Source organism: Chionomys nivalis, chromosome 4 (genome assembly GCF_950005125.1).
Source record: "Chionomys nivalis chromosome 4, mChiNiv1.1, whole genome shotgun sequence".
Classification (NCBI taxonomy): Eukaryota; Metazoa; Chordata; class Mammalia; order Rodentia; family Cricetidae; genus Chionomys; species Chionomys nivalis.
The window spans coordinates 116523664-116551639 of record NC_080089.1 but is presented as its reverse complement, the minus strand read 5'-3'; the positions used below and the strand labels follow the sequence as shown (position 1 = coordinate 116551639).

The 27976-nt window shown below is 49.3% G+C and overlaps 1 protein-coding gene across 2 annotated transcripts; it reads right to left on the bottom strand.

Moving 5' to 3' along the window:
- Entpd3 (ectonucleoside triphosphate diphosphohydrolase 3) lies at positions 1 to 27976 on the bottom strand. Of its 2 annotated transcripts, none has more exons than XM_057767675.1 (11): positions 27850 to 27976; positions 27079 to 27130; positions 23772 to 23899; positions 13152 to 13269; positions 11779 to 11929; positions 9810 to 9969; positions 8787 to 9020; positions 7128 to 7400; positions 6867 to 6977; positions 5489 to 5626; positions 1 to 1461 (listed from the first exon to the last, which is right to left on the bottom strand). In XM_057767675.1, exons 2-11 carry the CDS (start codon positions 27116 to 27118, stop codon positions 1225 to 1227), a joined length of 1590 nt encoding a protein of 529 aa, XP_057623658.1. In that variant the 5' UTR covers positions 27119 to 27130; positions 27850 to 27976; the 3' UTR covers positions 1 to 1224. The 2 variants fall into 2 exon arrangements, with proteins under 2 accessions (XP_057623658.1, XP_057623659.1); XM_057767676.1 differs by lacking the exon at positions 27850 to 27976 and adding an exon at positions 27662 to 27777.

Here is a 27976-nt window from a genome sequence, read left to right as displayed (position 1 = left end):
CACATTGCAAAATAAAAAGTTTATTCCATATGGTGCCCACAACCAGCCATGCGAAATAGCATTGATGTGTAGCTTGTAGTTACCGGGCTTGCTGAAGCCCTTTCTCTTCCCACTTTGGAGGGAAATACTCCCAAGACTGCCTTTTCTTTCCCCCTATCAAGTGTGGCAGCTACTTGGGGAGAACTGTAATTGGGGTAAGTAGTTGGTCAGAAATTCCAGACTGGGATGTCTTATACCCGTGAGAGCGGCGGGAAAACCGCATGCCATGAGAACAGCAGAAAGGCAGTCCCGGGCAGTGGACTGGGTGAGAGCACAGCAGTAAGTTAAGACCACACACAAGGATGATGGCACACACCGAGTAGCAGCCCCATGACCAGAGCCCCAAGGGGGATCTCCACGATGAGAACAGCTACCGTTCTAGTGGCTTCTTTGTGTCTTTGTGCTTCAGGTTCTGCATACATGACAAGGCAGGCGTCCTTGGGGCTGCAGTCTTCTTAGGCTAAGGCTATGGCTCAGTTGGTAGAATACTTGCCTAGCATGCATGAAGCCCAGGGGTTCTAACCCCAGCGCCTCATAAACTGGGTGTAGTGATTCATAGCCATAATTGCAGTGCTCAGGAGTAGATCAGAAGTTCAAGGTCATCCTTGGCTACTTAGTGAGCTGGAGGCTAGCATGAGCTACGTGAAATTCTGTACTATCATCTTCCCCACTCAGTGCTACATCCTACCAGCCAGGGAGCTTAATGCTTATGGGATTGCTGAAAGAAGTGTCAGTGACTTGAGACACGGTTGGATTCTCAACTAAAAGACTTACAAAGGACCTATAGGATGGCATGGGTGAGACGTCCCAGTCAGAGCCTTCATGGGCGCCTTGCTAGGAAGAATAGTGAGGGAGAGAAAATGGAAGCCGGGCCCTGTGGTCAGTTCTTCCATGTTAAATTATTATGTTCCTGACTTTCTCTGGAGTGATGGAGCGAAGTCCCTGACCGTGACTGCCAGTGTCTCCTTGATTCCCAGTGGATCAGCAATCAGGTGGGAAGGAGTTGCAGGGGCAACTCTCACGGGCTAACTGAGGGACCCCCAGGAGGTGCTCTGACGGTAGCCAGCAGCTGAGAGGCATGTGACCTTGGCATGTAACCATGGAGCAGGTCCTGGTGGCAGCCACTTTGCTCACACTGTCTGATGTCATTCTGGCGGGTCACAGGCAGTCTCAGCCTTGGAAGGCTCAGTCTGAATCCACTGCTTGTTCGAAGGCGTTCTCAGAGTGTCCCTTTGTCCTGAACGCTAAACACAGATACAGAAGAAACGCCAGGCACAGCAAGGCGATGGCAGTGAAGAAGGCCAAAATGCCCATAAAGACGGGGGGCTGAATCGGCAGACGGATCAGGGTACTTCCAGCTGGGATCTGGTTGGTCAGACTGAGCATGTAGCCTAGGGACCAGGAGATGCTGCTGTTCCCCACCTGCGGAGGAGAGCGGAGGGCTCAGTTCCCAGGCAGAGTTGCAGGCTGGTCCCAGCCCACACAAGGTCATTGTAAACAGAGACTGTTCCTTCATTCCTACCCAGCCACCCAGACCCAAATAATCACACAAAAACTATCTTAATTACAACACTGTTTGGCCAATACCTCAGGCATATTCCTAGCTAGCTCTTACATCTTAATTTAACCCATTTCTATTAATCTGTGTATCACCATGAGGCTGTGGCCTACAAGTAAGGTTCTGGCGTCTTTTTCTTTCAGCAGCTACATGGTGTCTCTCCGACTCGGCCTTCTTTCTCCCTGCATTCAGTTAGTTCCCCCCCCCCCCCCGCCCAGCTCTATTCTGCCCTTCCATAGGCCAAAGTAGCTTCTTTATTAACCAATGGTAATAAAACATATTCACAGCATACAGAGGGGAATGCCACTTCAGGACACCCTGAAGAGAAAGTCAAAGGGTTTGCTATGTTCTGATACTGCACCATAACCACAAAGAATCTGGTTCCCCCTTCAGTATGATGATCAGAAAACTGAGTTCCCTACAAGCCCAGCTAAGCAGAGGCACTGTCCCAGCAGCGAAAGCATTCCTGTTGTGAAGGGTGACTGGCCTATTTGTGCTTAAGGAAAGGGTTAGAAGGTGTGCGCCACCACCACCCGGCCGGGTTAGAAGGTCTTGACCCAACCCAAGATTGGGTCCTAGAAACAGTGTGCAGCCCAAATGGGAATCCCACTGTGTTCATGTCTTCTGATAGGCACCCCTTCCCTCCTCTCCCCTTCCCTTCCCTCCTCTCCCCTTCCCTCCTCTCCCCTTCTCCTCCCTCCTCTCCCCTTCCCTTCCTTCCTCTCCCCTTCCCTTTTCCTGTCCTTATTCTAAAACGGTCTCATTATGTAATTCCACCTGTCCTGGCACTCACTCTGTAGACCAGACTGGCCTCACACTCACAGAGAGCAATCTGTCTTTGCCTCTAGAGTACTGGGATTTAAGGCATGTGCCACCACCTTGCACCTGCTTTTTAACTATCATATTTCAAGGCTGTCTTTTTAGACATCTCCATATTTTGAATTTGCAATCTATAGTGAATCAAATTTATCATCTGTACTCTTCATCCTAAATGATACTCTTCTTCAAAATTGTTGACCCAGCTACTAAATGACAGTGCTGGCTTCTTCCATGGCAGTGTTTGCTTGTTATTTATTCATATCACACTTTTGCTTAGTGTCCTGTGCGTGCGTGCATGCGTGTGTGTGAGTGCATGCGTGCGTGTGTGTCTTCGTGGGGGTGCATGCACGTCACAGCATGCATGTAGAAATCACATGACAACTTTCAGGGGTAGGTTCTCCCCTTCCACAGTGTGGGTCTGAGAATGGGACTCCGTCAGGCCCAGAGGCAGGCGCTTTTACCCACTGAGCCATTTCACTGGCCCTTGGCTTGATATTTAGAAAACTTTTTATTAAACTTTCAATTTGTATATTACTCGTTTTAACTTTTCATTTGTATATTAGCATGGGACAGGATCTTCCTCTTCCTCTTCTTCTTCTTCTGACAAAGTCTCAAGTAGTTCAGGCTGGCCTTGAACTCCTTCCTGCTTCACCTCTGCTTTTCAAGTGCCAGGATCACAGCTCACAAGGTCACAGGCTCACAAGGTCACAAGTTCATGGGATCACAGTGTTACTGGGATCAGAGTGTTACTTTTCTTCCTAAAAATTGCTCATTCTTGCTTTTTTCTATATCTTTGTAGTATCTCCTTCCTATTTGTCTACTGTCTTTAAATTGTATTCAGTGCTTGTGTAGAAAATCTTCTTGTCTGTGTACACCCTTTTTGTCTTGTTTTGTTTTTGTTTTTTGAGACAGGGTTTCTCTGTGTAGCCCTGGCCGTTCTGGAACTCACTTTGTAGGCTAGTCTGGCCTCAAACTCACAGGGAGCCTGCCTCTGCCTCCCAAGTACTGGAATTAAAGGCGTGTGCCACCACCACCTGATTGCTTACATTCTTATTATCTATCTCTCTCTCTCTCTCTCTCTCTCTCTCACACACACACACACACACACACACACACACACCAGCACTCAGGAGGAAGAGACAGACTGATTTCTGGGAGTTCAAAGTCTGCCTAGCCTACATGAGTTCCAAGCAAGCCAAGATGACATAGGGAGTTCCTAGCTCAAAAACTAAACTGTAAATAGATAACCACCTGGCCAGGAGCAAATTCTTTACCATTAAAGAAAAGTAAAATTTAAAAATTTTACAGTGTGTGTCTGTGTGTCTGTCTGTGTGTATGTATGTATGTGTGTTTGTGTGTGTGTCTATGTGTATGTATGTATGTGTCTGTATGTATATGTGTGTCTATGTGAGTCTCTGTGTGTATGTATGTGTGTGTCTGTATGTGTATGTATGTGTGTCTGTGTATCTCTGTGTGTGTGCGTGTGCATGTGTGTGTGTGTGTGTGTGAACATAATACATGCGGCAGCACCTATGTGGAGGTCAGAGGACAACAAGCAGGAGCTGTCTTCTTCTCCAGTGTGTGTTTTGGGAACTGAATCAGGTCACTGGGAAGGGCCCTCCCCAGCTGAGCCATCTGGCCAGTCCCATGAAGGAAATTTAAACCCAGAGCATCTCCTCGGTGCAGAGATATTCTCCATTCCTGCAATGTGCTTGGCAGATGCCCGCACTTCCTAGGAGAGGGCTTGGCACATCCCCACACCTCCAGACAGCCTCATTGTTTTGTTTTGGTTTTTTTTTTTTAGATGACTCAATTTTACTTACATGAAAATAGACAGCCCCAAGCTTAATTCGGGATATTGATTGGATTAATCCAATTTTACCAAAGCTGGAACTGAACAGCATGGCTCCAGACATCCTGTAGGCTTTGCTCCAGCCATTTCTGAACTGAGAACATCCTATCAGAACCGGGAACACAGCAGTGGCCAAACAGATTCACAGGCAAGTCCTGCCCGAAGCAGCTGTCCCTCCACTTCCTAAACATCTTAGCTCTAGGCAATATCTATCTATCTCTCTAGCTATCATCTGTCTGTCCGTGTGTCTAATTATCTGTCCATCTCTTTCCGGTATCTATCTTCCATCTATCTATCATTATTTAATCTATTGCCTACCACCCACCCATCCAGCACATCAATCTACCATCAATATATCATCTATCTAATCTACCTATCATCTATATAATCACCTATCATCTGCTATTACCATCTATCTATTACTGAGACAAGAAGGCCCTGCCCATCCCTCAGTTTAGTCTGTAATCACAGTGACCTCAGGTTCCCTTAAAGAGAAAATTTTCATTTAATGAGAAGGAGCTAATGTGAACCCCTCACACTCTCAACACCGTATCTTACATTGTCATTTGTATAACATGGAGAGTACTTAATTATTATGTTATAAAACAAATTATAAGCCAGGAGTGGTGGTGTACATCCTTAATCCTAGTACTTACATAGTGAGCTCCGGGCCAGCCTGGGCTACATAGTGAGCTCCAGGCCAGCCTGGGCTACATAGTGAGCTCCGGGCCAGCCTGGGCTACATAGTGAGCTCCGGGCCAGCCTGGGTTACATAGTGAGCTCCAGGCCAGCCTGGGCTACATAGTGAGCTCCTGGCCAGCCTGTGCTACATAGTGAGACCATGTCTCCAAGAAGAAAAGAAGAAAAAAAAAAAAGAAAAACATGAATTCAACTTGCAGTTCTTTTTCTTATATGTCCCAGTCTCTCACCAGAATGTCCCTCAGTACTCACTCCACTCCACTCTGAGCTGAAGGCTGGCATCTCTCATGCCCAGACACCCCCCTCCTTGGGCACCCATCCATTGGCCCTCAATTCTAATCTCAGCAGCAGCAATCTTCTGAGAACAACGGCTTTAAATTCTGTCACCTCTTTTCCTGGGGTGTTCACAGGCGATCAGCAAGACTTGGTCATCCTTTAACCTTTGACCTCTCTTCTACATCCACGCATATAAACCTTTCTATGGCAAGGAAAACAAGAAACCAGTATGTGCTTTGACTTACTTCCTTCTCAAAACGTATCTGAGGCCAAGTCTCCTCCGTGAATTTGTATCCGTTCACGAGCAGGTGGTAGATATAGTGGGCTGAGAAACAGTAGGACCGGGCATACACCTCATCAAATCTGGGAAGCAGGGACGGGAGCTGAAAAGGAGGTAAAGGCATCTGAGAGGGGGGCAGGCAGGGGAACCTCCAAACGTGCACTTGGGAGCACCTGAGGGTGACAGCAGTGTCTCAGAACCCATCCCTCAGAATGTCAAGATGAAAATGACAGGTAACATACATACACACACACATACACACACATACACGCACACACATACACACATACACACACATACACACACATACACACACATACACACACATACATACACACACATACACACACACACATACATACACACACATACACACATACACACACACACACACACACACAATTGCATAAGACCCGAAGTATCTGCCCAGCGTTGCTTATAATCCAGGTCATGGAGATTGCCCACACCAAGGCTGCTTCGACCTGCCCTGCTTTTTCCTCTTTCATTTATTTATTTTCAGGTAGGGTCTCATATAGCATGTGCTAACCCTGAACACACAATGGACGCACACACATGTATACACACATATGGACACACATGCTTTCCTATATCACACATACATTCATACGTGCATTTCAGAACATGGTCCAAGAATGGAGCCGCGTGAAGGGAATTCTGGGAGCTTGTAAGAAGACTCCAAGAGCCAGGCGGTGGTGGCGCACGCCTTTAATCCCAGCACTCGGGAGGCAGAGGCAGGCGGATCTCTGTGAGTTCGAGACCAGCCTGGTCTACAAGAACTGGTTCCAGGAGAGGCTCCAAAACCACAGAGAAACCCTGTCTCGAAAAAAACCAAAAAAAAAAAAAAAAAAAAAGAAGACTCCAAGAAAACAAGACAAGAGTCTTGTGACCTCAGTTTCTCCAGAACGCAGAACTGTTCTTGGAAAGTGTTTCTGTGCCCCTCCCAGGTGTAGGAGTGAGATCACTTCAGGTTACTCGTTACAAACGTCTGTTGCTGTTTATCTGCCTCTTTGGGAAAACATGCTTTGCCATGTGTGGCTTGTCCTTGTGATTGCACACTTCACTCAGGTGACTCTTCTTAACCCTCGGAGCATAAACTGTCTGATGCTCTGAATAAAGTTGGCTACTGCGTGGGACTTTCGTCCACCTGATTTATCAGCTCCATTCTCTCAGGTCCAACCACCTCTAGGGGGTAATCACATGCATGTACACAAAGATACACATACGTAAATATATGCACTCATACATGTTTACACACACACACATACATGTTCGGCTCTATTGTCTATCCAACGCTCACTCACCCTCTCTTTTTGAATACTGACCTCGATCCAGGCGTGTCTGCAGAAGTCCCAGCTGCTGCTGTTGAAGGACATAAGGGAGAAGCTTCCGGAGAGGTTTAGTGCGCTGGCTGTGTAATAGAACCCTGCAAACGCCTGTGAGCAGGACAGAGGCAGTGAGTTTGCCAAGTATCTGGGGGGTGGAGAATAAAGACAGCAGGACAGAGAAAGGAAAGGGATGGGGGAGGGGCACTCCCCTGGGGGTGCAGAGCCCCCCCTCCCCCGCCATCTGGCCCTTGGTCTCACCACAAATGGCCCTTGAACCTTGGGCTGATAAATGCCATCAAAGGAACAAGCATCTTGCTCCTGGCAAGCTTTGAAGTCAAACACAGATGCCACCTTCTCCCTGCACAGCCATGGGTCTCCAGTTCCCGTGAAGGTGACAATATCATAGGGGCTGTAGTTGTCCGGCCTCTGCTTCTCAGTGCACAGGCTGCCGAACACGTGGCCCAAGTCAAACGAGGCGCTGTAACCCCGCGGGTAGCAGGGGTTGCTGATGTTGGTTTCAGTGGGAGAGCTCTGGAGGCAAGACAGGAAGGTGTGAGATGAGACAGTTTCTTTCTGGAAGATTCTCCGTGCCACTACCCTGCAATGCCCAAAGAGAGGCTGAGAGCCACCACTTCACAGTGTGCACTGCTGTCCGGGAGAGCAGGAGTCCTAAGAACCCTGTCCAAGGGCATTTTCAGATTATTTGGTATATACATGTATATAACAGGCACACGAATCAAGCATTGACTGATAATAAAAACCATAAAGATTGATTTAATGAAAACAATTTGGGAGGGTAGGGAGATAGATGGCTCAGTCAGTAAAGTGCTTGCTGCTCAAGGAAGAGGACCTGGGATGTGTGTGTGTGTGTGTGTGTGTGTGTGTGTGTGTGTGCGTGTGTGTATGCACTTACAGGTACACTTGTGCACCACCTGTGGAGGCCAGAGGTCAATGTTAGGTGTTGTTCCTCCAGTGTCCACTTGTTTTTTATTTGTTTTAGTTAAATTATTTATTATTATTATTATTATTATTGAGAAAGGGTCTCACTGTGTAGCCCTGGTTTGCTTGGAATCACTATGTAGACCAGGCTGGCCTCAAATTCATAGAGATTCACTTGCCTCTGCCTCATGAATGTTCAGATCAAAAGCATGTGCCACTCCACCTAACCTTTGTAAGCATTTATTTTATTTGTGCATGTGTTTGTGTGCTCACAAAGCACAAGTGAGCATTTGGGTGCTCACAGAAGCCAGAAGAGAGTGTCAGGTCCCTGGAACTGGAGTTGTAGGTCGCCGTGAGCCGCCACGTGGGTGCTAGGAACTAAACTCCTGCCTTCTGAAAGAGCAGCACATGCTCTTAACTGTGGAGCCATCTCTCACTCCACACCTTGTTTTTGGAACAGGTTCCCTCACTGGCCTGGAGCTGACCCAGTAGGATGGACTGGCGGGGCAGCGAACCCCAGGGATCTGCCCGCCTCTGCCTCTGGAGCATCCACAGTAGAGCACACAGCACCATGTCTGGCCTTTTCTCATGATGTAGCCTTGGCTGACCTGGAGCTCACAGTGTAGACTGGGCCAGCCTCAAACTCACAGAGATCCTCCTGCCTCTACTTCATCAGCCTGGGATTAAAGGTGTGCACCCAGCCATGCCAGGGAATCAAACTCCTGTCCTTAAGTTTGCCCAGCAGGCATTTTCCCAACTGAGCTACAGCTGCAGTCAGGAGCCTCCCTAGTTTTTCTCACTCCTATTTGCTGTAGGCAGTGAACACAACTGAGGGGGGAGGGGGGAAACAGGAAGAGCGGAGGGAGAAAGAGATCCCGGATCACGTGAGACTACGATGCTATTTCTATCCACTTTGCAGACTGGAGTGAGCGTGGACACTCAGGGCAGGCCCCCTCCCCTGGCTCAGACCCTCAGCACCTGCAGAAGCATCGCCAGGAACTTCTTCTCTGCTTCATTGCGGCCGTAACACTGGAAACTGTGTGTGTAGAGCGTGTACGTGTAGCCGTACAAGGACACCTGCACCGTGTCGCTGCCGTTCGGCTCCATCTCCTCTCCTGACACAAAGGATATCTGGGTGGAGGCGCCGCCCAAATCCAGGGCTCCCGTGGTGTCTACTCCGTGTGGGTGAACCCACATGTGCCACAGGTTCTTCTGCATAGTGGGGAAAAAGAAATGAGAAGAAAGGCCAAAGACACCATCTCCACTCGCCGGGGCTCTCCACCCAAGTTCCAAGTCCTACTGATAGGCAGGGACAGAGCTCAGGGCTGGTTCCCTCTTAGGTTAGGGATTATAAGATGAATTGGTAACACAAATGCGTGCAGCTCACGAGCTGTGTGTGACACACACAGGCAGGGAGGCAACAAAGCAGAAAGGGTCTACTTGTTTGCTGCCCTGCTAGGAGCTCCCTGCTCCCCTGTTACTGAGTCTAAGGCCTCTGACGCCAGGAGGGGCTACATGGGTGGAGTTTCATGTAAGAGTTCCCAAATATTAATCGTGCCAATTAATTTGAAAATTCAAAATATGTTTGTGGGGAGTCAGAGGTCTAGTCTAGGATGTGGTCTGCATGTCCTCTGCAGGGAGGGAACTGTGAGGAGACCAGGGTCGGTCTCCCTGGGGACGCTGGACAAAGATTGAGGATGCTAATTTCCAGGCAGTCACGAGCCTCTTGGAAGGGTCATCCTCACGCTGCCCTCCTAAACCATCCCAGGGTTAAATTTAAATCCCTCCCAAATTTCTTATGAAAGAACAAAGCGATGCGATTCTCGCCTGGTCCAAGCATTTGGTCCAGTACGTACATGTCCTTCCTTAGCTGCTGTCCCCAGGGCTCCCCAGTGCACTGCATGGAAGGAATGCCCCCTGAGCAAGGACCCCCACCTCAGCTGTCACCCCCAGGGATGGGATACACTGTGAGGTTAGAAACCATGCACTTCTTCCACACACCTCTAGGAAGTTTCCCATTATATAGTTGGCTGTAATCCATCCATACACCCCTTCCTCTTGCCCAGAAATGATTTGAGCACCCCTAAAATCAAAAGGCTGGGACTCGAAGTAGCTTTGGATGCTCTCAAGGACTTCGTGAGCTGCTGTCTCGTTCTGCAACCTACGCAAGGCACAGAACACAAGAGACTGAGCGCCGTCGAGGCAAGGTGGGCTTACACCCTCCTCCCAGCTGCCGGCAGATCTCCCAGGGTGGCTGGGAAGGGGGGATGCATGTCTTTACCTGTCAGACTGCCAGGTGGAAGCCCCGTTTGTCATCCCCTCCCCTGCCCCTCTGGTCCTTCCACCAGGAGGGGAGTAATCAGAAAGACTTCTTATTGGTTTTGCTCTAGCTAGCAGAAAGAACATAGCAGTGACCTTTTTGGGGGGGTAGCATAGAAAGGAGCCTCATTTGGCTAAAAACAGAAAGTTTAGGACATAAGGGGAAGGGAGAGGGCCCAATTATTTGGATTCCTTGAGTTTCACACGAGGTCCCTGAACAGAAAAACACTAGATGTGACCCTCAGAGCAGGTTACCCAGGCACCACGTCACCAGAGCTCCTTTCTGCCATGTTACTCTGTAGAGCAGTGGTTCTCAACCTGTGGGTCGCGACCCCACTGGGGGCCAAACGACCCCTTCACAGGAGCCACACATCAGACATCCTGCATAGCAGATGTTTACGTCATGGTTCATAGCGGCAGCAAAATCAGAGTTATGAAGCAGCAACGAAAATAATTTTACAGTCGGAGGTCACCGCAACATGAGGAACTATATTAAAGGCCGCAGCATGAGAAAGGTTGCGAGTCACTGCTCTAGAGAAAGCTCACGTGGAGACAATTCTCCCTTTGTTTGTGGGGAAAGGAAGCTGGGGTGCTTGCTTGCTCAGTGAGGGAAGGAGGAAAAGGCCCTGGTTGCGGAGGCAATGGTAAGGATAAAGAAACGTCCAGAAAGGTCTGATCCAGCAGCAGATGCTCTGGGTTTCTTTACATGACAGTGTTCAAGTACCCGGTGCCCGGGCTTGCCTGGTCCTTTCTCCTGCTGGGTTCACAAACAGGGCACCATACTTCCAAGCCTGAGAAGCCCAGGCCCTGGACAAACTATATTTCCATTGTTGTTCTGGAATTATTTTAAAAATTCTGTTTTGAGGCCAAAGCAACACTCGAGTAAAGAAATGGAGAGGGCAGGAGAGGCCCCTCCCTGGCAGAGCGCTTGCCCAGCAAGACTGGAGACAGACCTCACTTGCCTAGCAAGGTCCTTGGGTTCAATGAACCACACAGGAAGACAAAACAAAAAAAAAGAATAAAAAAGAGAAGTCATTAGACTTGGCATGGTGGATCACACCTATAATCTGTAGAGGCAGAACAATGACTGTAAGTTCATGGACAGCCTGGGCTACATAGCAAGTTGCAAGCTAACCTGGTCAACAGAGTGAAACCCCATCTCAACAAAACAAAGACACAAAAGATACCTCCCTGGGATCAATGTCCTGTTCTACAGATTCAGCAGGAACAGAGTGGAGGGAACGAGATGTTCGTTCCATAAAAATTCCAAAGACTTTGACCTGGGTGAGGGGTAGACATTGCATTGTCTTGCAAAGTTCTGGAACATTCTGCACAGAGGCAGAGCCGACGTGGCTGAACTTACCACAGAATTTAACTGACTGTTTACCCATGCCCCAAACTATTCTCCAAGGAAGTACAGGATCCCCAGTGACCAGATGTCACGTCAGTCTGACCTTTTCTAGATGTCTTGGTGAAATCACCACAGAGAAGGAACCCATTTTAGACGCATTTCTTACTCACTGTGAAAACAGTGGCTAAAGGTTTCCCAGCGACCAATGCCTAAATTTACAGCAGAATTGGGCTTTTTTTCTCCGGGGCTTGCTCCCAGAAGCAGAGTAACATGAACTCTTTGTGTGGCGTTGGTCCTTACCTCAGCAAGCGCATCCCAGCCGTGGCTCCCAGGTAAATGCGGGTGGACCCGTGGAGGGACTCTGGCACCTGCTCCTTGACCTTTAGCATACAGTCATCAAAGGCCTTGGGGGCCTCCTGGGGATTATTCTCATAGCTGGAGATTCCAGAGCCTGAGGAGCAAGCGGTCAGAACCCACTAGCCTTCCTTAGAACAAACAACAGTAAAAGACTTCTAAATAAAATGTCGGGGGGACGGGAGGGAGGGGAACACAGTTTGGCCTTAAAGCACTTGCAAGGTTCTGTCCTCCAGAACCCAAGTAAAGAGCTGGGAGTGGTGTGTGCTTGTGATCCCAGCTTTGGGGGGGGGTGGGGCAGAGATAGTAGGGTCCCTGGGGCTCCCTGGCCAGCTTCCTAGCTTACAGAGACAGAGACAGAGAGAGAAAGAGAGAGAGAAACCCCAAGGTGGGGTGGGTGGTACTAGAGACCAACAGTCGAGGAAGTCCCCTGGCTGCCATAGGCATGTATACACACATGCACACCTATACACCCTCACACACTAGCTGTCCATGGGTGGAAGGAGTTCTTGACAGTCTGGATGCCATCTGTGACTCGGGGCCAAGATGGAGTCATGGAAACCTCAGAGCACCAGGGGATGAACCGTGTCTCCTTTGATCAGTGTTCCCTCAGGAATCCATACACACTCTGAGGGATCAGAAACCACAAACTCCAGCTGAAATTACATAGTGGAAGCTTGGCAAGTGTCACACCCTGGAGGACACGTGGCTTCTCCAGCACTAATTTGGGTTTCTGTTTTCTCAGAATGGTGGCCAGCCTCGGGGGTTGGTGAACCCAAGCACATTCCAGCAGTCTAGACCCTTGGAATGTTCTTGGTGGGTATCAATCCCTGCCTCAGTTGGTGGTCTCCATTTAAGGGTCCAAGTCTGCTATGGGGAAGCCACCCTGCATGACCTGGTTGCCAGCATACTTGTGTGTGTGTGTTGTCTGTGTGTGTGTCTGTGTGTTTGCACTACTGTGTGTGTTCCTCTCCTCCAGCACTGCCCACCCTTCAAGCATGTACCACCTAGCTTTCTCACATCCTCCCACGCAAACTGGGAGCTGAAAAATCTGCACAAGAAAAGGTTGAACCTTGGCTCACTGCTCTCGCACGCTGTGCGGAGGCAGGCCCTTCCTTTCTCATACACAAGTTTTCACGGTTCCCACCATCACCCAGGAGAGCACTGAAGGGGAAATCTCAGACCATTCACTGCCCCAACATCCCCGCCAGGCGGAGGGCTGAGGTGAAAGGTTCCAGACCAAGCTGGCTCCACAGATGGGCAGCAACAGGGCAATTCCCGCTCTCCTGACCCCAGCCCAGGCCTCCCGTCCCCTTTACCTTTCACACTGCATTTGAAGGTCTGGCTGACCACTCCTGTGTTATTCTCCTTCTCTGCTGGCCACTGATAGACGTAGATGGTGGTTCTGGAAGAGCCAGCATCCAGCACAATCCCGTACTGAAGGGTAAAGGAAAAGAGCTGGGCCCTTCATGTCATTGTGGATCACTGAGAACCTTGAATGGGCATTCTAATTTATTCTTGGAGAATTGCACACGTGCATAAAATTATTTCGGTCGTTATCAACTCCCAATTCCCTCTCCAACTCTTTCCCCATCATCCCCTCACCCCAATGTTGTCTTTTCATAGCCCCGAGTCTAGGGTCATCCTTGTGTGGAAGTATAGGGCCATCACTGCAACACAAGCATCCTGCCTAAGAAAGCAGCCCCTCTCTTCCCAGCAGCTGTCACCTTCCCAAAGCTCCTCAGCTAGCAGTAGAGTCCCTTGAGCCTCCCCTTCAGCTATGCTAAAATGTTGACTAGCCTAACCTTGAACATGCCAAAGCCTGACCTTGTACACGCTATGAGCTGGCAGCTGCAGCCACCGTGAGCTCACAGGTGCAGTGGCTCTGAGGTGCCCAGCAGACACCATCTCGCAGTATGCCTTCTCGGCCTCTGGCTCTTACAGTCTTTCCACCCCGCTTTCTGCAATGCTTCCCGAGCTATGTCGGGAGAGGATTTGATACAGATGTCTCTCATTTAGGACCGAGAACTCTGTGGTTACTCATCCTCTGCACTCTGATCTGCTCTGGACCTCTGTATTAATAGCTGTCTACCACAAAAAGAAGTTTCCCAGACAAGGATCGAGAGCTGTGCTGACCTATGACCATAGATGTATTTAGAAGGCAGCTTGATATTGTGTCCGGTTAGCCAAACAGCAGAAGGGGTCACCCGGCTCTCTTAATGCACACGTTTCCTTTCAGTAGGGAAAGATCAAGAAGAGAGAACTCTTTGTCCCAAAACCAGCTGTAGCTCCCTGGACTCTGGTGAAGGATGAGATGGGGTGAGTCCGGGTCTCTAAGAAGAGACACAGCAAACTCCCCAGGTAATTCTAATGCATAGATGACTTTAAGAACCGAATGTGAAGGAGCTGGTGAGCAGTGAGAACCCGGATCCCCACTTCGTCCAGACCCCAGGGATAACGCTGGGATCTCAGCAAATGCCCAGGTTTACTGAGGAGATAAAGAACCGAAAGAAATCATGGAAAGACACCATAGGGTCCCACAAGGAAGAGCGACGCTAGGATTCCCATCAGCCCTCCGACGAAGAAGTGTCCATGATTAAGGGCGAAAGAGCAATGCAATATTGTCAGCTGCTCCCCCTGTGGTAACACGGATGTGACAAGTGCGCAGGCAGGGGTCGCCGGGCAGAGCTAGGGTTGTCCAGCATTCCTGGGCTGGTCGGCTCAGCTCGGGGTAGGCACCAGGGAGCCATACCTGCAAGGCCAGCCCAGCTCAACCCTGAGCCAAACTGGAGTATCAAAGCATGCATGTTAGGCGTGGAATTAGGGATGCTAACCCAAGGCCAGAGACACCTGGGGACACCCCGGGGCTTCAGGAGGCTTCAGGTGGCAACCTTCCGAATTCCTCTGCTTTCAATCTATCTTTGCTTGATCTATGGGAGAAGACGAAGCCCGGTCCCAGACAGGATGTTCTAAACGGGTTCCCCAGTCTCACAATGCCGGGAGACAGTTCACCTCCCTGGGTCATCTTAGGTGACTTACTGCAGAGGTAAACAGGAGGCCATATGTCCAGTGCTAAGTGGCTGCTTGTTTTTAATAGGCCATGATTGCTGAGTATGGTAGTGTTGTCCATAATCTAATGAACTGGGGAAGTTGAGGCAGGAGGGTCAGGAGTTCAATGTCATCCTGGGCTACCCAACAGGCATAAGGCCAACCTGGGCTACACGAGACCCATCTCTGAAGAATAAACACATAAAAAATAAAATGATTACTCTTGGTCATGTGTGGTAATCTCAGTATCTGGACGCTTCACACCCTAGGCTAGCCTGGTCACAGAGTGAGACGTCTACAAAAGGGGGTCATGAGACAGAAGGAAGGTGGGAAAAGTTCTTTCTGGACAAACCCAATAACCTGAGTCTGTTCCCTGGGAGACAAGTTAAGTCAGAAGGCGAGAACTAATCCACAAAGCTGTGTTCTGATTCCACATGTGTGCCAGGACATACATGTGCACCCACCCATCTCTCTATGCGCACGCGCGCGTGCACGTGCGCACACACACACACTTACATACTCCACATGTACACCAGGACATACATGTGCACCTATCCATCTCTTTCTCTATGTGCACACACTTACATACTCCACATGTGCGCCAGTACATACATGTGCACCCACCCATCTCTCTATGTGCACACACTTACATACTCCACATGTGCACCAGGACATACATGTGCACCTATCCATCTCTTTCTCTATGTGCACACACTTACATACTCCACATGTGTGCCAGGGCATACATGTGCACCCACCCATCTCTCTCTCTCTACACACACACACACACATACACACACACACACACTCCACGATTGTGTGCCAGGACATACATGTGCACCCACCCATCTCTCTCTCTACACACACACACACACACACACACACACACACACACTCACTCCACGATTGTGTGCCAGGACGTACATGTGCATGTGCATCCACCCATCTCTCTCTCTCTCTCTCTCTCTCTCTCTCTCTCTCTCTCTCTCTCTCTCACACACACACACACACACACACACACACACAGAGAGGCCAAGGGCTCCTCTGATTTAATTATTGTCTTAACCTCATGTCATTCATCACGTCTGATGGCCTGCAGATGTATGTATCTATTTATTTAGATCCAAGATCCTACTTTGTAGCCCAGCCTGGCCTTAAACTCTTGACCCTCTTTGCCTCATCGTCCTATCTGTTACGATTGCATGGGGGTGCCACCACACCAGGCTATGATTGTATATTTTTATTTTTTTATGTGCATATTTGCCTACATGGATATATGTGTACCACATGCATGCCTAGTGCCCATGGAGACCAGAAAAGGGTGTCAGGTTCCCTAAAAGTAGAGTTACAGATAGTGTGAACCACCATGTGGATGCTGGGAACTGAACTCTAACCACTGAGCCATCTCTCCAGCCCCAGTTATATCTCTAAATCAGCATGGGATTATATTGCATGTATGTACCCAGGATTTATGTGTTTAATGGTCTTTCCTTAACAATTCTTCATGGAATCCTCTCTCCAGCAAACCACTTTGAATAGCTCCACCACGTCTTTTGTGAATTATAGAATAATCAGCTTGAGCACTTCTCTGGGTCGAGGCCTACAGGAGCATTCCCGTTCTCTCTCCTAAGCGACTGCTCAGCTCCTGGGTCACAGCTTCTCTATTCTACAGAACTAGAAAACCAGTTGCGTTGGCTCTCAGACAGCTCCTTAATCTCAGCCCTTCAGTTTGATGAAACTGATAGGGATTCTGACAGGACATTCCCATGGCAAACAAGGCTGGCATTGTTCAGATCTGTCCCAGGCAGAGACTCCAAGTGAGATTAAAGTGCAGGTAGAAACTGAAGCCAGGCACGGAAGAGACCAGGGCCTCTGGAGGATCAGCCTGCTTTCTCCCCTCCCCCATTACAGATCACCACCAGTCACTGGCCCTCCATACCTGGTGCCAACACACACACACACACACACACACAGAGAGAGAGAGAGAGAGAGAGAGAGAGAGAGAGAGAGAGGAGTGGGGAGAGAGTGAGAAAATCTGCCTTTCCCCAAGTTCTCGTTCAAACCTTTGCAAAGGAAGTACACATTCTCAGAGTGTAATGGCTCAGGATGAACCTAGGATGAAACTGGAAAGAGCGTTCAATCTTTATAACTCCAGCTGGTACCGGGCTTCTGACAGTGCCTGGACTCTCCAGCACCTGCTGGTGGGTGGACAGGATCCAACTAACTCCACTTCCAACACTGGCCCACCTCTACTGGCATATGTGGTGTGTCTGTGCAAATGCGTATATAGGTGTGTGCCCATGTTGAGCATATGTGGTATCTGTGCAAATGTATATATAGGTGTGTGCCCATGTTGAGCATAGGTGGTGTCTGTGCAAATGCGTTTATAGGTGTGTGCCCATGTTGAGCGTAGGTGGTGTCTATGCAAATGCGTTTATAGGTGTGTGCCCATGTTGAGCGTAGGTGGTGTCTGTGCAAATGTATATATAGGTGTGTGCCCATGTTGAGCGTATGTGGTGTCTGTGCAAATGCGTATATACGTGTGTGCCCATGTTGAGCATATGTGGTGTCTGTGCAAATGTATATATAGGTGTGTGCCCATGTTGAGCATAGGTGGTGTCTGTGCAAATGTGTATATAGGTGTGTGCCCATGTTGAGCATATGTGGAGGCCAGAGGTTGACACCAGGTGTCGTATTCTATGATTCTTCACCCTATCTTTTTAAAGATCTATTTACTTTTATTTTATATGTATGTGTGTTTTGTCCACATGTCTGTGTACCATGTGCATGCCTGGTACCCACCAGGAGTTCAAAAGAAGGCATCAGATTCTCTGAGACTGGAGTCACAGATGGCTGTGAACTGCCATGTGGGTGCTGGGAATTGAACCGAACCCCTTGGAAGAACAGTCAGTGCTCTGAACCACTGAGCCCTCTCTCCAGTGGCTCCACTGTGTTTTTTGGGATAAGGTTTCTCACTGTACCTGGCACTCACCAACAGCCAAGTGCTAGAATTGGGGCATGGGCCACTGGCCCTCTCCACCTTAGTGCAAGAATTGGGGTGTATGCCACTGGCCCTCTCCCCTCAATGCTATAACTGGGGCGTGGATCACTGGCTCTCTCCCCCTCGGTGCCAGAATTAGGGCATGGGCCACTACACCCAGTCTTCACTCCTGTGTAGCAAGCACCTTACCCACTGAGCCATCTCCCCAGATGTCCTGCATTTGCAAAGTGAAAACAATATTTTAACCTGTGTTGAGAGACTTTTGCTTAAACCAGTGGACCCACTGTGGCTTCACTGGTGATAAGGGGATGGGAGGGCAAGGCTTTCTCAACTCAACTAGGAGGTGATAGGTTATTCAAGGTCATCGTGCTGTCAAAAAAGAAGTGTGGCTTGAACATGGCTCTGACGACACATTTAGTGTGTTCCTCAGGGTGTGGTAGTGCACACCCCCAGCCCCGGCACTCACATGTCCAGTGTGTTCCTCAAGGCATGGCAGTGTACACCCTGAATGCCATCACTCAGGAGGTAGAGGCAGGCTGATCATTGTGAGCTCGAGGGCAGCCCGGTCTACATAGTGAGCTCCAGTCAGGACTACACAGAGAGACCCCATCTCAAATAAACAAACAAACAAACAAAGGGACAGTCTTCTTCTTGTTCTACCTTTTCTTCTTTGGTTTTGTTTTTGAGTTTTGTTTGTTTGTTTGTTTGTTTGTTTGTTTCAAGACTGAGTTTCTCTGTGGCGCCCTTACCATCCTGGGACTGCTCTGTAGACCAGACTAGGCTGGTCTCAAACTCAGAGATCCATCTGCCTTTGCCTCCTAGATACCAGGATTAAAGGCGTGCACCACCACTGCCTGGCTGGAGCAGTCTCTCATTCTTTCACACTGAAGCCCGCGGTCACAGCACTGTGTGATCTTCTGCCAAAAGAAAAAGTGCAGCTGATGGGTCCCGGGTCACAGGGTTCATTTTAGAGTTGTTATTAGCGCTCTCAGAGGAGGGGGCAGCAACAGATGCCTGAGCAGACGCGCCCTGGGAACTAACTTTACCTGGTGCTTTAGTAAGCTCTATGGCCTTCATAAGGCTAGTATAACCATCACCTTATTCGACACGAGAACAGACCTGGGATTAAGCTGCACTCTCGGACCTGTCTGTACTCAGAGTCTCCAGGTTTGCGTGGAGTCCCAGGAAGTCAGGCTTGATGAGCTGACTGTGGAATAACAGGCATGAAGTGCTGTGATCAATATACCGCCTTTGTTTGGACAAAAGACCCCTTAGACCACACCCCAGGGGCAAAACTTGCTCGAGGCAAGGTAGACCAACATGTATAAAGAATCCACTATGACAGCAGGTGGGGAATGGCTTTCACCCAGCCTGACTCAGTGACTGTACTTCAGCGAACATCAGTAGAGCATGGGCGTGGGAACAAGAGGCCCGTGATCTTCTACCCAGCACGTGGAACTAACGTGGCCTGAGCGGCTCAGAGGGAAAGCCTATCCCTGAATCCTTAGGACTATTCAGTACCCCCTTCAATGGTGACAGCTACTGGCTACAAAGGGGGTACGGCACTGGGATACTGGGAACCCTCAAACGTGGATGGTCAGGTTGGGGAGGGTGAGGAAACCCTCAAAGGGAAGATTCTGGAGTTCGTGGTAATAAAGCAGGTGGGGGCTTGAGATGAAAAATGAAAGTGGTGACATCACAGTTCCTCCAAGCTTGTGAAGCAGGTTGAACCAGTAATGCAAGGAACCCAGAACCTTTCTGACCCTAGATTGAGTTTTTCTTTACTGGTTCTGCTCTTAAACTCGCAGCAGCCAAGGTCAGGCAAGTCAAGGCTGGATTTAAGAGCAGGTATCAGACCCTTTCACGGGGGCAACAAACGCTGCCGGCACAGGGGAAGCCGGTGCTTCATAACCCACAGCCGGCTGCACAGAAGCAAGACGGGGCTTGTGGCACGAAAACACCAACACTACCAAAGCTAAAGGCCCCCACCATCATCCAACGGCGCCACTCTGCCCTTCCCTGGCACACCAGGGAACACCGAAGTGCAGAGGTCTCGCAGACCTGAGCAAAGCTGCACATGGGACTCCCTCCGCCAGCTGTCAGTCATCTGCCCAGCTTCCGCCCAGAGCATCTGCCTCCTCTCACATTTCACCCACCCACTCAAGAAACCGGACCATCCAAACCAGGCAACTTCCTGTGCCCTGTAGCTGTGGCCAGGGCCGGCAGCTATTTCAAACTGATTGAAAATTCTCTCCTCACCCCCCCACCCCGCCCCACCAGCAGCATGCAGCCCAGGCTGGCTTCATCTTGTGAGTGCTGGGATTAGAGGGACATGCAATTTTGCCAGCTGTTTGGCAATGGTGATGACACACTACCATAACAATATAAAGTATAGTGTGATAATAACAAGCCAGCGACAGTCATTTGTTAATGCCATCATGCACCACGCCGTCCTTACTCAGCTGGCAGCACAGTGGGTTTGTTGGCACCAGCATCACCCAAATGCATGTGTAATGAATACTGTACCATGATGTCTATTTTAGTCAGGGTTTCTATTGCTGCGAAGAGATACCAGGACCACAGCAACTCTTATAGAGGAAAGACATTCAAATGGGGTAGCTTACATTTTCAGGTTTCATTATCATGGTGGCATGCACACAGACATGGTGCTGGAGAAGCAGCCAAGGGTCCTTCACCTCAGCTTGCAGGCAACAGGAAGTGATCTGTCTCAATGGGAGTGGTTTGAGTATATATATGAGACCTCAAAGCCCACCTTCACAGAGACACACTTCCTCCAACCAGACCACACCTACTCTAACAAGGCCACACCTCCTAATAGTGTCACTCCTTTTGGGGACCATTTTTTCTCAAACCGCCACACTATCACAATGGTGCCCTGTCACTAGCTGACAGGAAGTTTGGGCCCTAATTCCTACAAGCAGCTACTCTCAGACCAGTGGTAAGATCTAGCCTCTGAGACCCTGACTTAAGGATCCGGTCACCAGAGCATAGGCTCGGGACAAGCATGTCCTGTGCGGAGACTCAAACACAAAGCACAGTTAGAGCAGGTCCATCTGCAGGGTGGGAGCCAGGAGTGTGGCTCTAATCACAGCGTTCCAAGGTGGTCCCAGTCTTCCCTCCCATCCCCCAGCTCTACAAGGCTTCCTGCATCCATGAGTCTCAACCCTCCTTGCTTCCCGTGCTCCTGTTTGGGTTGGATTCACTGCTGTCTTGTCAACTTGACTCAAGCTGAAGCCTTCTGGGAAGAGCAAACCTCAGCTGAGGAACTGCCTCCAACAGACTAGTCTATGGGCATGTCTACTGAGCATTTTCTTTTATTTGTGGTTGTTTCCTTGAATGTTCGAGGGTTCAGCCCACTGCGGGAGGTGCTATCCTTAGCAGACTGTCCTGGGGTACAAGAAAGCAAACTGAGCAAGTCAGTAGGTAGCACTACTTCCCCAGGGCTGGCTTCTGCTTCGACTCCTGCCTCCAGGTTCCCGCACTGGGCTCCTGCCCCAATTGTCCTTCAGGACGGGCTGTAAGCTGGAAGATCACCCCTCCCCGAGCAGCTCTTGGTTAAGTTTCTGTATCGTAGCGATAAAAAGCAAACTAGGGCAGCTCCCATGGCTCTCACCGAGACTCTGCTCCTGGAGTCTCACTCAGAACTCAGGGGAGCAGGAGGAGGGAGGCCTTGGGAAGCAAGGGCTGATGGTTTCTGGTCTTGCCACTCACTAGACAATCATCTGTCTCTTGGTGTGCAAAACAGGGGTCACCAGTGGTGGCACCGCCATCCCCACAGTTGGCACAAGGGTTAAGAAAGACAAATTGCCATGTGTGTGTGTGTGTGTGTGCTCACTAGACCAAGCAGCAGCACAATTAGTGCAAAGGCAAGCTATGAGCTTAGCTGCAGTCCTGAGTTTTCATAGTTTGTAGAAAAAGGCAGAGCCCAAACCATGGAAGAACAGCTTCTCTGGCCTCAGCTGATGGCTTGGCCAGGGTCACTTGTTTTTCTCTCATCACTGGACAACTGCGTAGGTTAGACAGTTTCTTTTCCTTCACATTCTCCATAAGGACCGAGCTTTCTTTTAAACATTTTGTTTTATTTTTAGTTGTATGTGTATCTGTGTGTGGGAATGTGTATGTAAGCACAGGTGCCTTGCAGAGCGGAAGAGGGCATCAGATCTCCGGAAGTTACGGAGGTAGAGGTGGCTCCACGTGGGCTCTGGGACTGAGCTCGGGTCTTCTGCAAGAGCAGCAGGTCCTCTTACCACTGAGATTTTGTTGTTGCTTTGTTTTTGTTTGTTTGTTTGTTTGTTTGTTTTTTAGACAGGGTTTCTCTGTGTAACAGCTCTAGTTGTCCTGGAACTCACTCTGTAGACCAGGCTGGTCTCGAACTCACAGAGATCCTCCTGCCTCTGCCTCCTGAGTGCTGGGATTAAAAGCGTGTGCTATTATCACCTGGCGAACGTGGAGATTCTCAAGTAAAATATTCCACAACCCTTAATTCCAGTACTAGGGAGGTAGAGGCAAGTGGATCTCTGTGAGTTCAAGGTCAACATGGTCTACAGAGTGAGTTCCAGGACAGCCAGGGCTAGGCAGAGACCCTGTCTCAACAAAGAAACAAACAAACACAACAAAAAGCCACCACAATGAAAAGATCTTATTGCAACCATCCCAAAGACCAGGCAAAGCCGCTCATGGAGTCTCTGATGATAATATTACTTCCTCATTTTCTGAAGCCATTTACTCCAAACACAGCCTTTGAGCGAGCAGTTGCTGGTGCCAGGGAGATGGAGAAAAGCCACGAAGTCCAGCGTAACCGCTACACAAGAGTCAAATAACGCAGCGGAGCGGCTTGGCTCCCTGATGGAGCTCCTCCGGCTGAAGAGACTTCATACATTTCTAATGAGCCCCAAACCTAACAGCAGCATGCAGCAGGGCCTCTAAGTGGCCTTCAGAGCCTAAAATATTCCTGTTTGGGGTATTACGTAAAATGTTTGTTGACTGATTCCCAAAACGACTGAAGGGCTCCCTGAGTCATCATTTCAAGGCCCACCCGCCTACCTTACCATCTCTCCTCAAGAGAGGCCAGCAATCAAGCACAAAGCCATCCGGGGATGAACTCGGAGAGGTCCCTGGACTTACATACAAAGTCCCGATGGGACTGGAGTGGTCACACATGTCTTAGACCTAAGAGAAGTGGTACGAATATGGCTCAAAGATATTTCTCAGCCCTCTTAAAACCAGGAGTCCATATTGTTAACATTCAAGCGTCCATACTGGCTGCCCTTGAGGTCCGGCCAGAATACTTCCTCAGCTGCAGTCACTAAGAGCACCGCCTCTGTATATTTGCCAGACGGCCTTGCCCACCTCCTGTCTCTTCCTTTCTCTCTCGACGATCCTCTGCCTGTCTCTGTCTCTGTCTGTCTCTTCTCTTCTGTCACTCCTGTCCCCAGAGGCCGGGCTCCCCTCCCTTCCCCCCCTTTCCCATTCACTTTCCTCCAATAAAACCCCTTCCACCTGAGCTCTGTCGCATGGCGTCTTCCTCTCGCGTGCTGCTTTTTCTAAATTATCACACCTGTCTCCTGCTGTTCACTCATGATCAGACTGCATGCTGTCCAGGAACCCATCGACAGATAGAAGCCAGCACTGTACACCTGCAATTCTTGGGTACACATTCTATCGTTGTATCTATGGTAGAAGTCAAAGCAAGGCCACCCAGTCCCTGGAAAAGGTCCCACTCCTCAGTCTGCAGCACAAGCCCAGTACTCCCCCACCCCACCTCCTCCCTGGGTCTCACACTGCCTTCTCCAGCTGGAGGCTGGAAAGAAAGCTTTCCCTTTAAGAGTGGTTTTAGGATAGCTGACAGCTCTGGCCCATTCTGGCTTACCTTCAGCCCAGGAGGGAGGACCTGAGGGTGGCGGATCTGGATGAGCGTGAGTGTCACAAGCACCACGATGCTCACAAGCAAGACCACCAAGGTGACGATGGCTGGAGTCCGGGAGAGGGCCCTGAAGCCTGCAGGGGGAAACCAAGTATCGCGAACTGAGTTCCCAAAACTGTTCTCTGACCTACACACTCACTACACACACACACACGCACACGCACACGTAAATAAATATGTAAATGCAAAGTGAAAATTTTAAATGCAGATTGAAAATCTGGGTTTTCAATTGGGTGGTGGCAGTGCACACCTTTAATCCCAGCACTCAGGAAGCAGACATATGCAGAACTCTGTGAGTTCAACGTAAGCCTGGTCTACAGCCAGGGCTACACAGAGAAACCCTATCTTGAAAAACAAAAACAAACAAACAAAACGAAGAAAAAACAAAAAAAGAAAGAAAAAAATCTGGGTTTTTCTATGATCTTTTGCTTAATCTCAGTGTAAGAAATTAGAATTGTAGATCTTAGCAAATGGAAATGATTTTATTTCTCCAAAGCTGGGAAGTGAACAGGGAGCACACACGGGAAGAATGATTGCCTGAAGGTTTGGAGAAGGGGAAATGTGGGCACTTCCTGCAGTGATGGACTTGCTCTCCATAGTAGCAGGATTATGGGATGTGTGGGAGCCTGTATTTGTGAAAACTCACCAAGCCCTTCATAACCCTTGGGGGCAAACTTGAAAATCAATCGAACTAGCGTCTTCTCTACAACTGGCCTTTCGAATTCTATAATTTCTTAGTAATTGCATACACACCAGGTCTGAAGGCACCCAGTACTCGGTAGGCAGAGGTAGAAGGATCTCTGAGTTCAAGGCCAGCTTGGTCTACATAGAAAGTTCCAGGAAAGCCGGGGCTCCACAGTGAGATACTGTCTCAAACAAACATGAAAGAATTGCATACACAGTCCTAAAACATATGCGTTCAGAAGGTGAGACTACCCAATTCGGGAGTGTAACGTAAGAACTAACAATTTCTATATCAATTATATGTAGTTTAAAAAAATAACAGCTAGTTAATTAAAATGTTGAAGTTGTCTGGGCTTGATACTACATGCCTATAATCATAGAGGGCCCAGAGGTAGGAGGACCAGAAGTTCAAGTCCAGTCTTAGCTATGGGCTGCATGAGAACCTTCATTTTAGAAAAACAAATAAACAAACCAAACCTTGACTAAATAATAGTCTTTGTTGCTGGGCAGCAGTGGTGTACACCTTTAATCCCAGCACTCAGGAGGCAGAGGCAGGCAAATTTCTGAGTTCGAGGTGAGGACAGCCTGGTCTACAAAGCGAGTTCCAGGAACAACAACAAAAAGTCTTGGTAAACTACTGAGGCATAAATACTAATAGTACCCAATGGCTAAAATATAATTATAGACGATGAGAAAGTATCAGTATTTCTCTTGAAATTGGCTGCTTAAGTGCAAATTAATTAAAATAAATAAATAATTCCTCAGTCATGTTTCAGCGTTCGGTCCCTCAGGTGGTCCTGTGGTGGCTGTACAGGATGAGGATGCTGCAGTTCATCTCCATCACCCCATCCCCCAATAGCCATGGGTGTAATCTGCCCTATTCCAGAACTTTCTCTCTTGGGTCACTGTAGACTGCGCTTTACTTCCTCTTTATTTCTAGATTTTTCCTGGAAGAAAACAAAGGCTGTATGCACCACCTTAACCAAATTAGTCGCAGCCCCATATCCAATTGCACTGCCTTATTTGCTGCTTGGAGAGTGGGGGGGGTGCGGATGTGTGGCTCAGAAGAGCCAACTCTTGCCTGTCAATATGGACAAGCAGCAGACACTTCCTGATGTCAAAGGTGGCCACCTAGCACCTCCCTCCCCTCCTTTGTCGGGAGTGTAACTGGTATGGCATTCATGGAAGACAATTTGTCAGTGTTTACCAAAGCGTAAAGAGGCTCAAGGTACCACCACCACCATGCTGCACTTCTGGAAACCCACCTGACCCCACTTAACCCACGAATGTGAGGGGACTTATGGATGGGTTACTCTTTGTGGAGACACCCATCAGAGATCTGGAGGAAAGCCTAGCCCTGTGGCGCCAAACCTCCTAGCATCCAAAGGGTCCTCACCAGCCAGCCAGGAGCCAGTAATCCACAGAGATGAACTCACTCCTACTTTCAAACCTCATCAGTGTCAGTAACAGAGGTTTGAGGGATTTTTCTCCCAACAAGACCTAGTAGAGTTAATCTGCCAAGTTTAATCTTCCTTAGGAAAGAATGTAACCAATTAGCCCATGTGTGGAATGTTACAGTGTGTGTGTTAAAATTCCAATGTATCCAATGCAATATAAACCGGCTTCTTTAGTGCAACTTTAGTATATCTTTAGTTTATCTTTCCAAAATAGTTCGTATAAATTGGTCTTTACGTCCTCACGCCAAGAATCAGCAGTTTAGGGCACAGCTAAGGAACCTCGTCAAGAAGAGGTTGTGAGAAATGCAAGTCTCCTGACCACAACCATGGGCTGGCCTCGGAATCCTTTGGACTTCAGCACTTTCCAATTGAAAAGCTATGATTACCCTCAGCAAACACTTACCCAGCAAAAAGAAAGAAAAAAAAAAGCTTATTACAAAGGGAACAGACTAGGCTAGGTCTCATTCATGAAGAAACACAGCCTAGAGCTGTGCAGCAGTTAGGGCTGGGCAAACATTGTTTAATTGCAGGTGCCTACCTGAGCCCGGAGAGGAGGTGAGAGCCTGCCCAACACACACCTCCCAGCTTCACGTGGATAACTGGGGGGCAACGCTGGGCAGGCTTGGGAGTGTGTGGGAGGAAGAGGGAGGGAGAGAGGGAGGGAGGGAGGGAGGGAGGGAGGGAGAGAGAGAGAGAGAGAGAGATTCCTGCTCAGCCTATCATAACACTGACCCCCCAAAGAATGGAGGGTGTAGCAGGCACTGTGCGAGAACAGATCCAACTCTATCGGAATTCAGCCCCAAGTCAACAACACATAGCACAAACCTTACACATAGCTAGGTAAGGAAACCACAAGAGCCAAAATAATGGATTATACAAACAGGAAAACCATTTAAGCCAATCATTTGTGTTAGCCTTGTTTCGTGTGGCTTTGTGGAGAGAATTACTTTTATCTGGAGAATGTCAAGGGTGAAACCCAGCTGAGCCACGGCGTCTAGGAACAATGACAAACAGCCATTTACAGGAGGCATGGATGGAGAGGGGCGAACCCAAGCTGCGATTCTCCCGGGATCTGACAAAACCAGGCTCATCATCCAGTGAGCGACACTTACCTGCTTGCTCACAAGGCTGACGGGTCACTACGGTAAACATCTTCTCTCCCGGCTGAGGGGGAAAGAATATAGAATGAGAGTGTGGCCAGCCCCTGACTTCGTAAGTTCAAAAACAAACTTGCACGTATTAATATCGGCTCTAAATCGAAGCCTTTTTGGGAACTCAAACCCAGAGCTTCAGAGACCAATGGGAGTTGGACCATCAAGCCCAGCGTCCTCTCCCCAAATGTAAAGCTGGAAGAACGGATAGGTTAAAACTTTACGGAGCAATTTTGAAAATAAAACCACAAAGGAATGCGTGTGCTTTTTCCTTTTTCTCTCTTGTAGGTCGCTCCACCTGTGAGCATCTCAGGGTCACAACAAACGATCCTCTTAGGAACATTCACAAGGCTCGTGCTGGGCTGTACTTCAAAGCGCACCAGCAAAGCCGGTTCGCAGTAGTGTGTGCTGGTTGGTGACTGCCAGCATGCAGTCACCCCTTAAAGACCTGCGGTGTGTCTCCAGCTCCCTGACCGGAACACCTGCAGACAGCTGTCAGCCCTGGGAATCAGAATAGGGACCCGGAAGCCGGCCGATCCCTTACATTCGCAGGTCTTGGGGTGCTTCGTGACGCGATGTCCCCCTCCCTGCCAAACCACAGTGCCCAGCTCTCCAGGGTTTAGGCTCCTGCCTGTGACCCTCTGCGGGAGGCGACGCCTAGTCCTTCCCTTCCAGCTCCTAGCCTCCCGCAGCCCGCTCCATCCCACCCCTGCGCGCGGCTCCAGACCTTACCTGCGCGCTGCGCTCGCTGCGGGTCGCTGAACGGCGGCGCCTCCAGGGTGCGGGAGGCGCGGGAGTCCGGGAGGCGGGGCGAGGCGGCGTGGGTGGCGCAGTCTGCGGGGACCGCCTCTGCGCTGAG

Coding starts and splice junctions, on each gene's coding strand:
- Entpd3 (XM_057767675.1), bottom strand. CDS start 27,118: ATGTTTACCGTAGTGACCCGTCAGCCTTGTGAGCAAGCAG. Junction 23,900..27,078: donor TCAGCCTTGTGAGCAAGCAG/GTAAGTGTCGCT, acceptor TTCCCCCTGCAG/GCTTCAGGGCCCTCTCCCGG. Junction 9,970..11,778: donor GCTGGGATGCGCTTGCTGAG/GTAAGGACCAAC, acceptor TGCCTTGCGTAG/GTTGCAGAACGAGACAGCAG.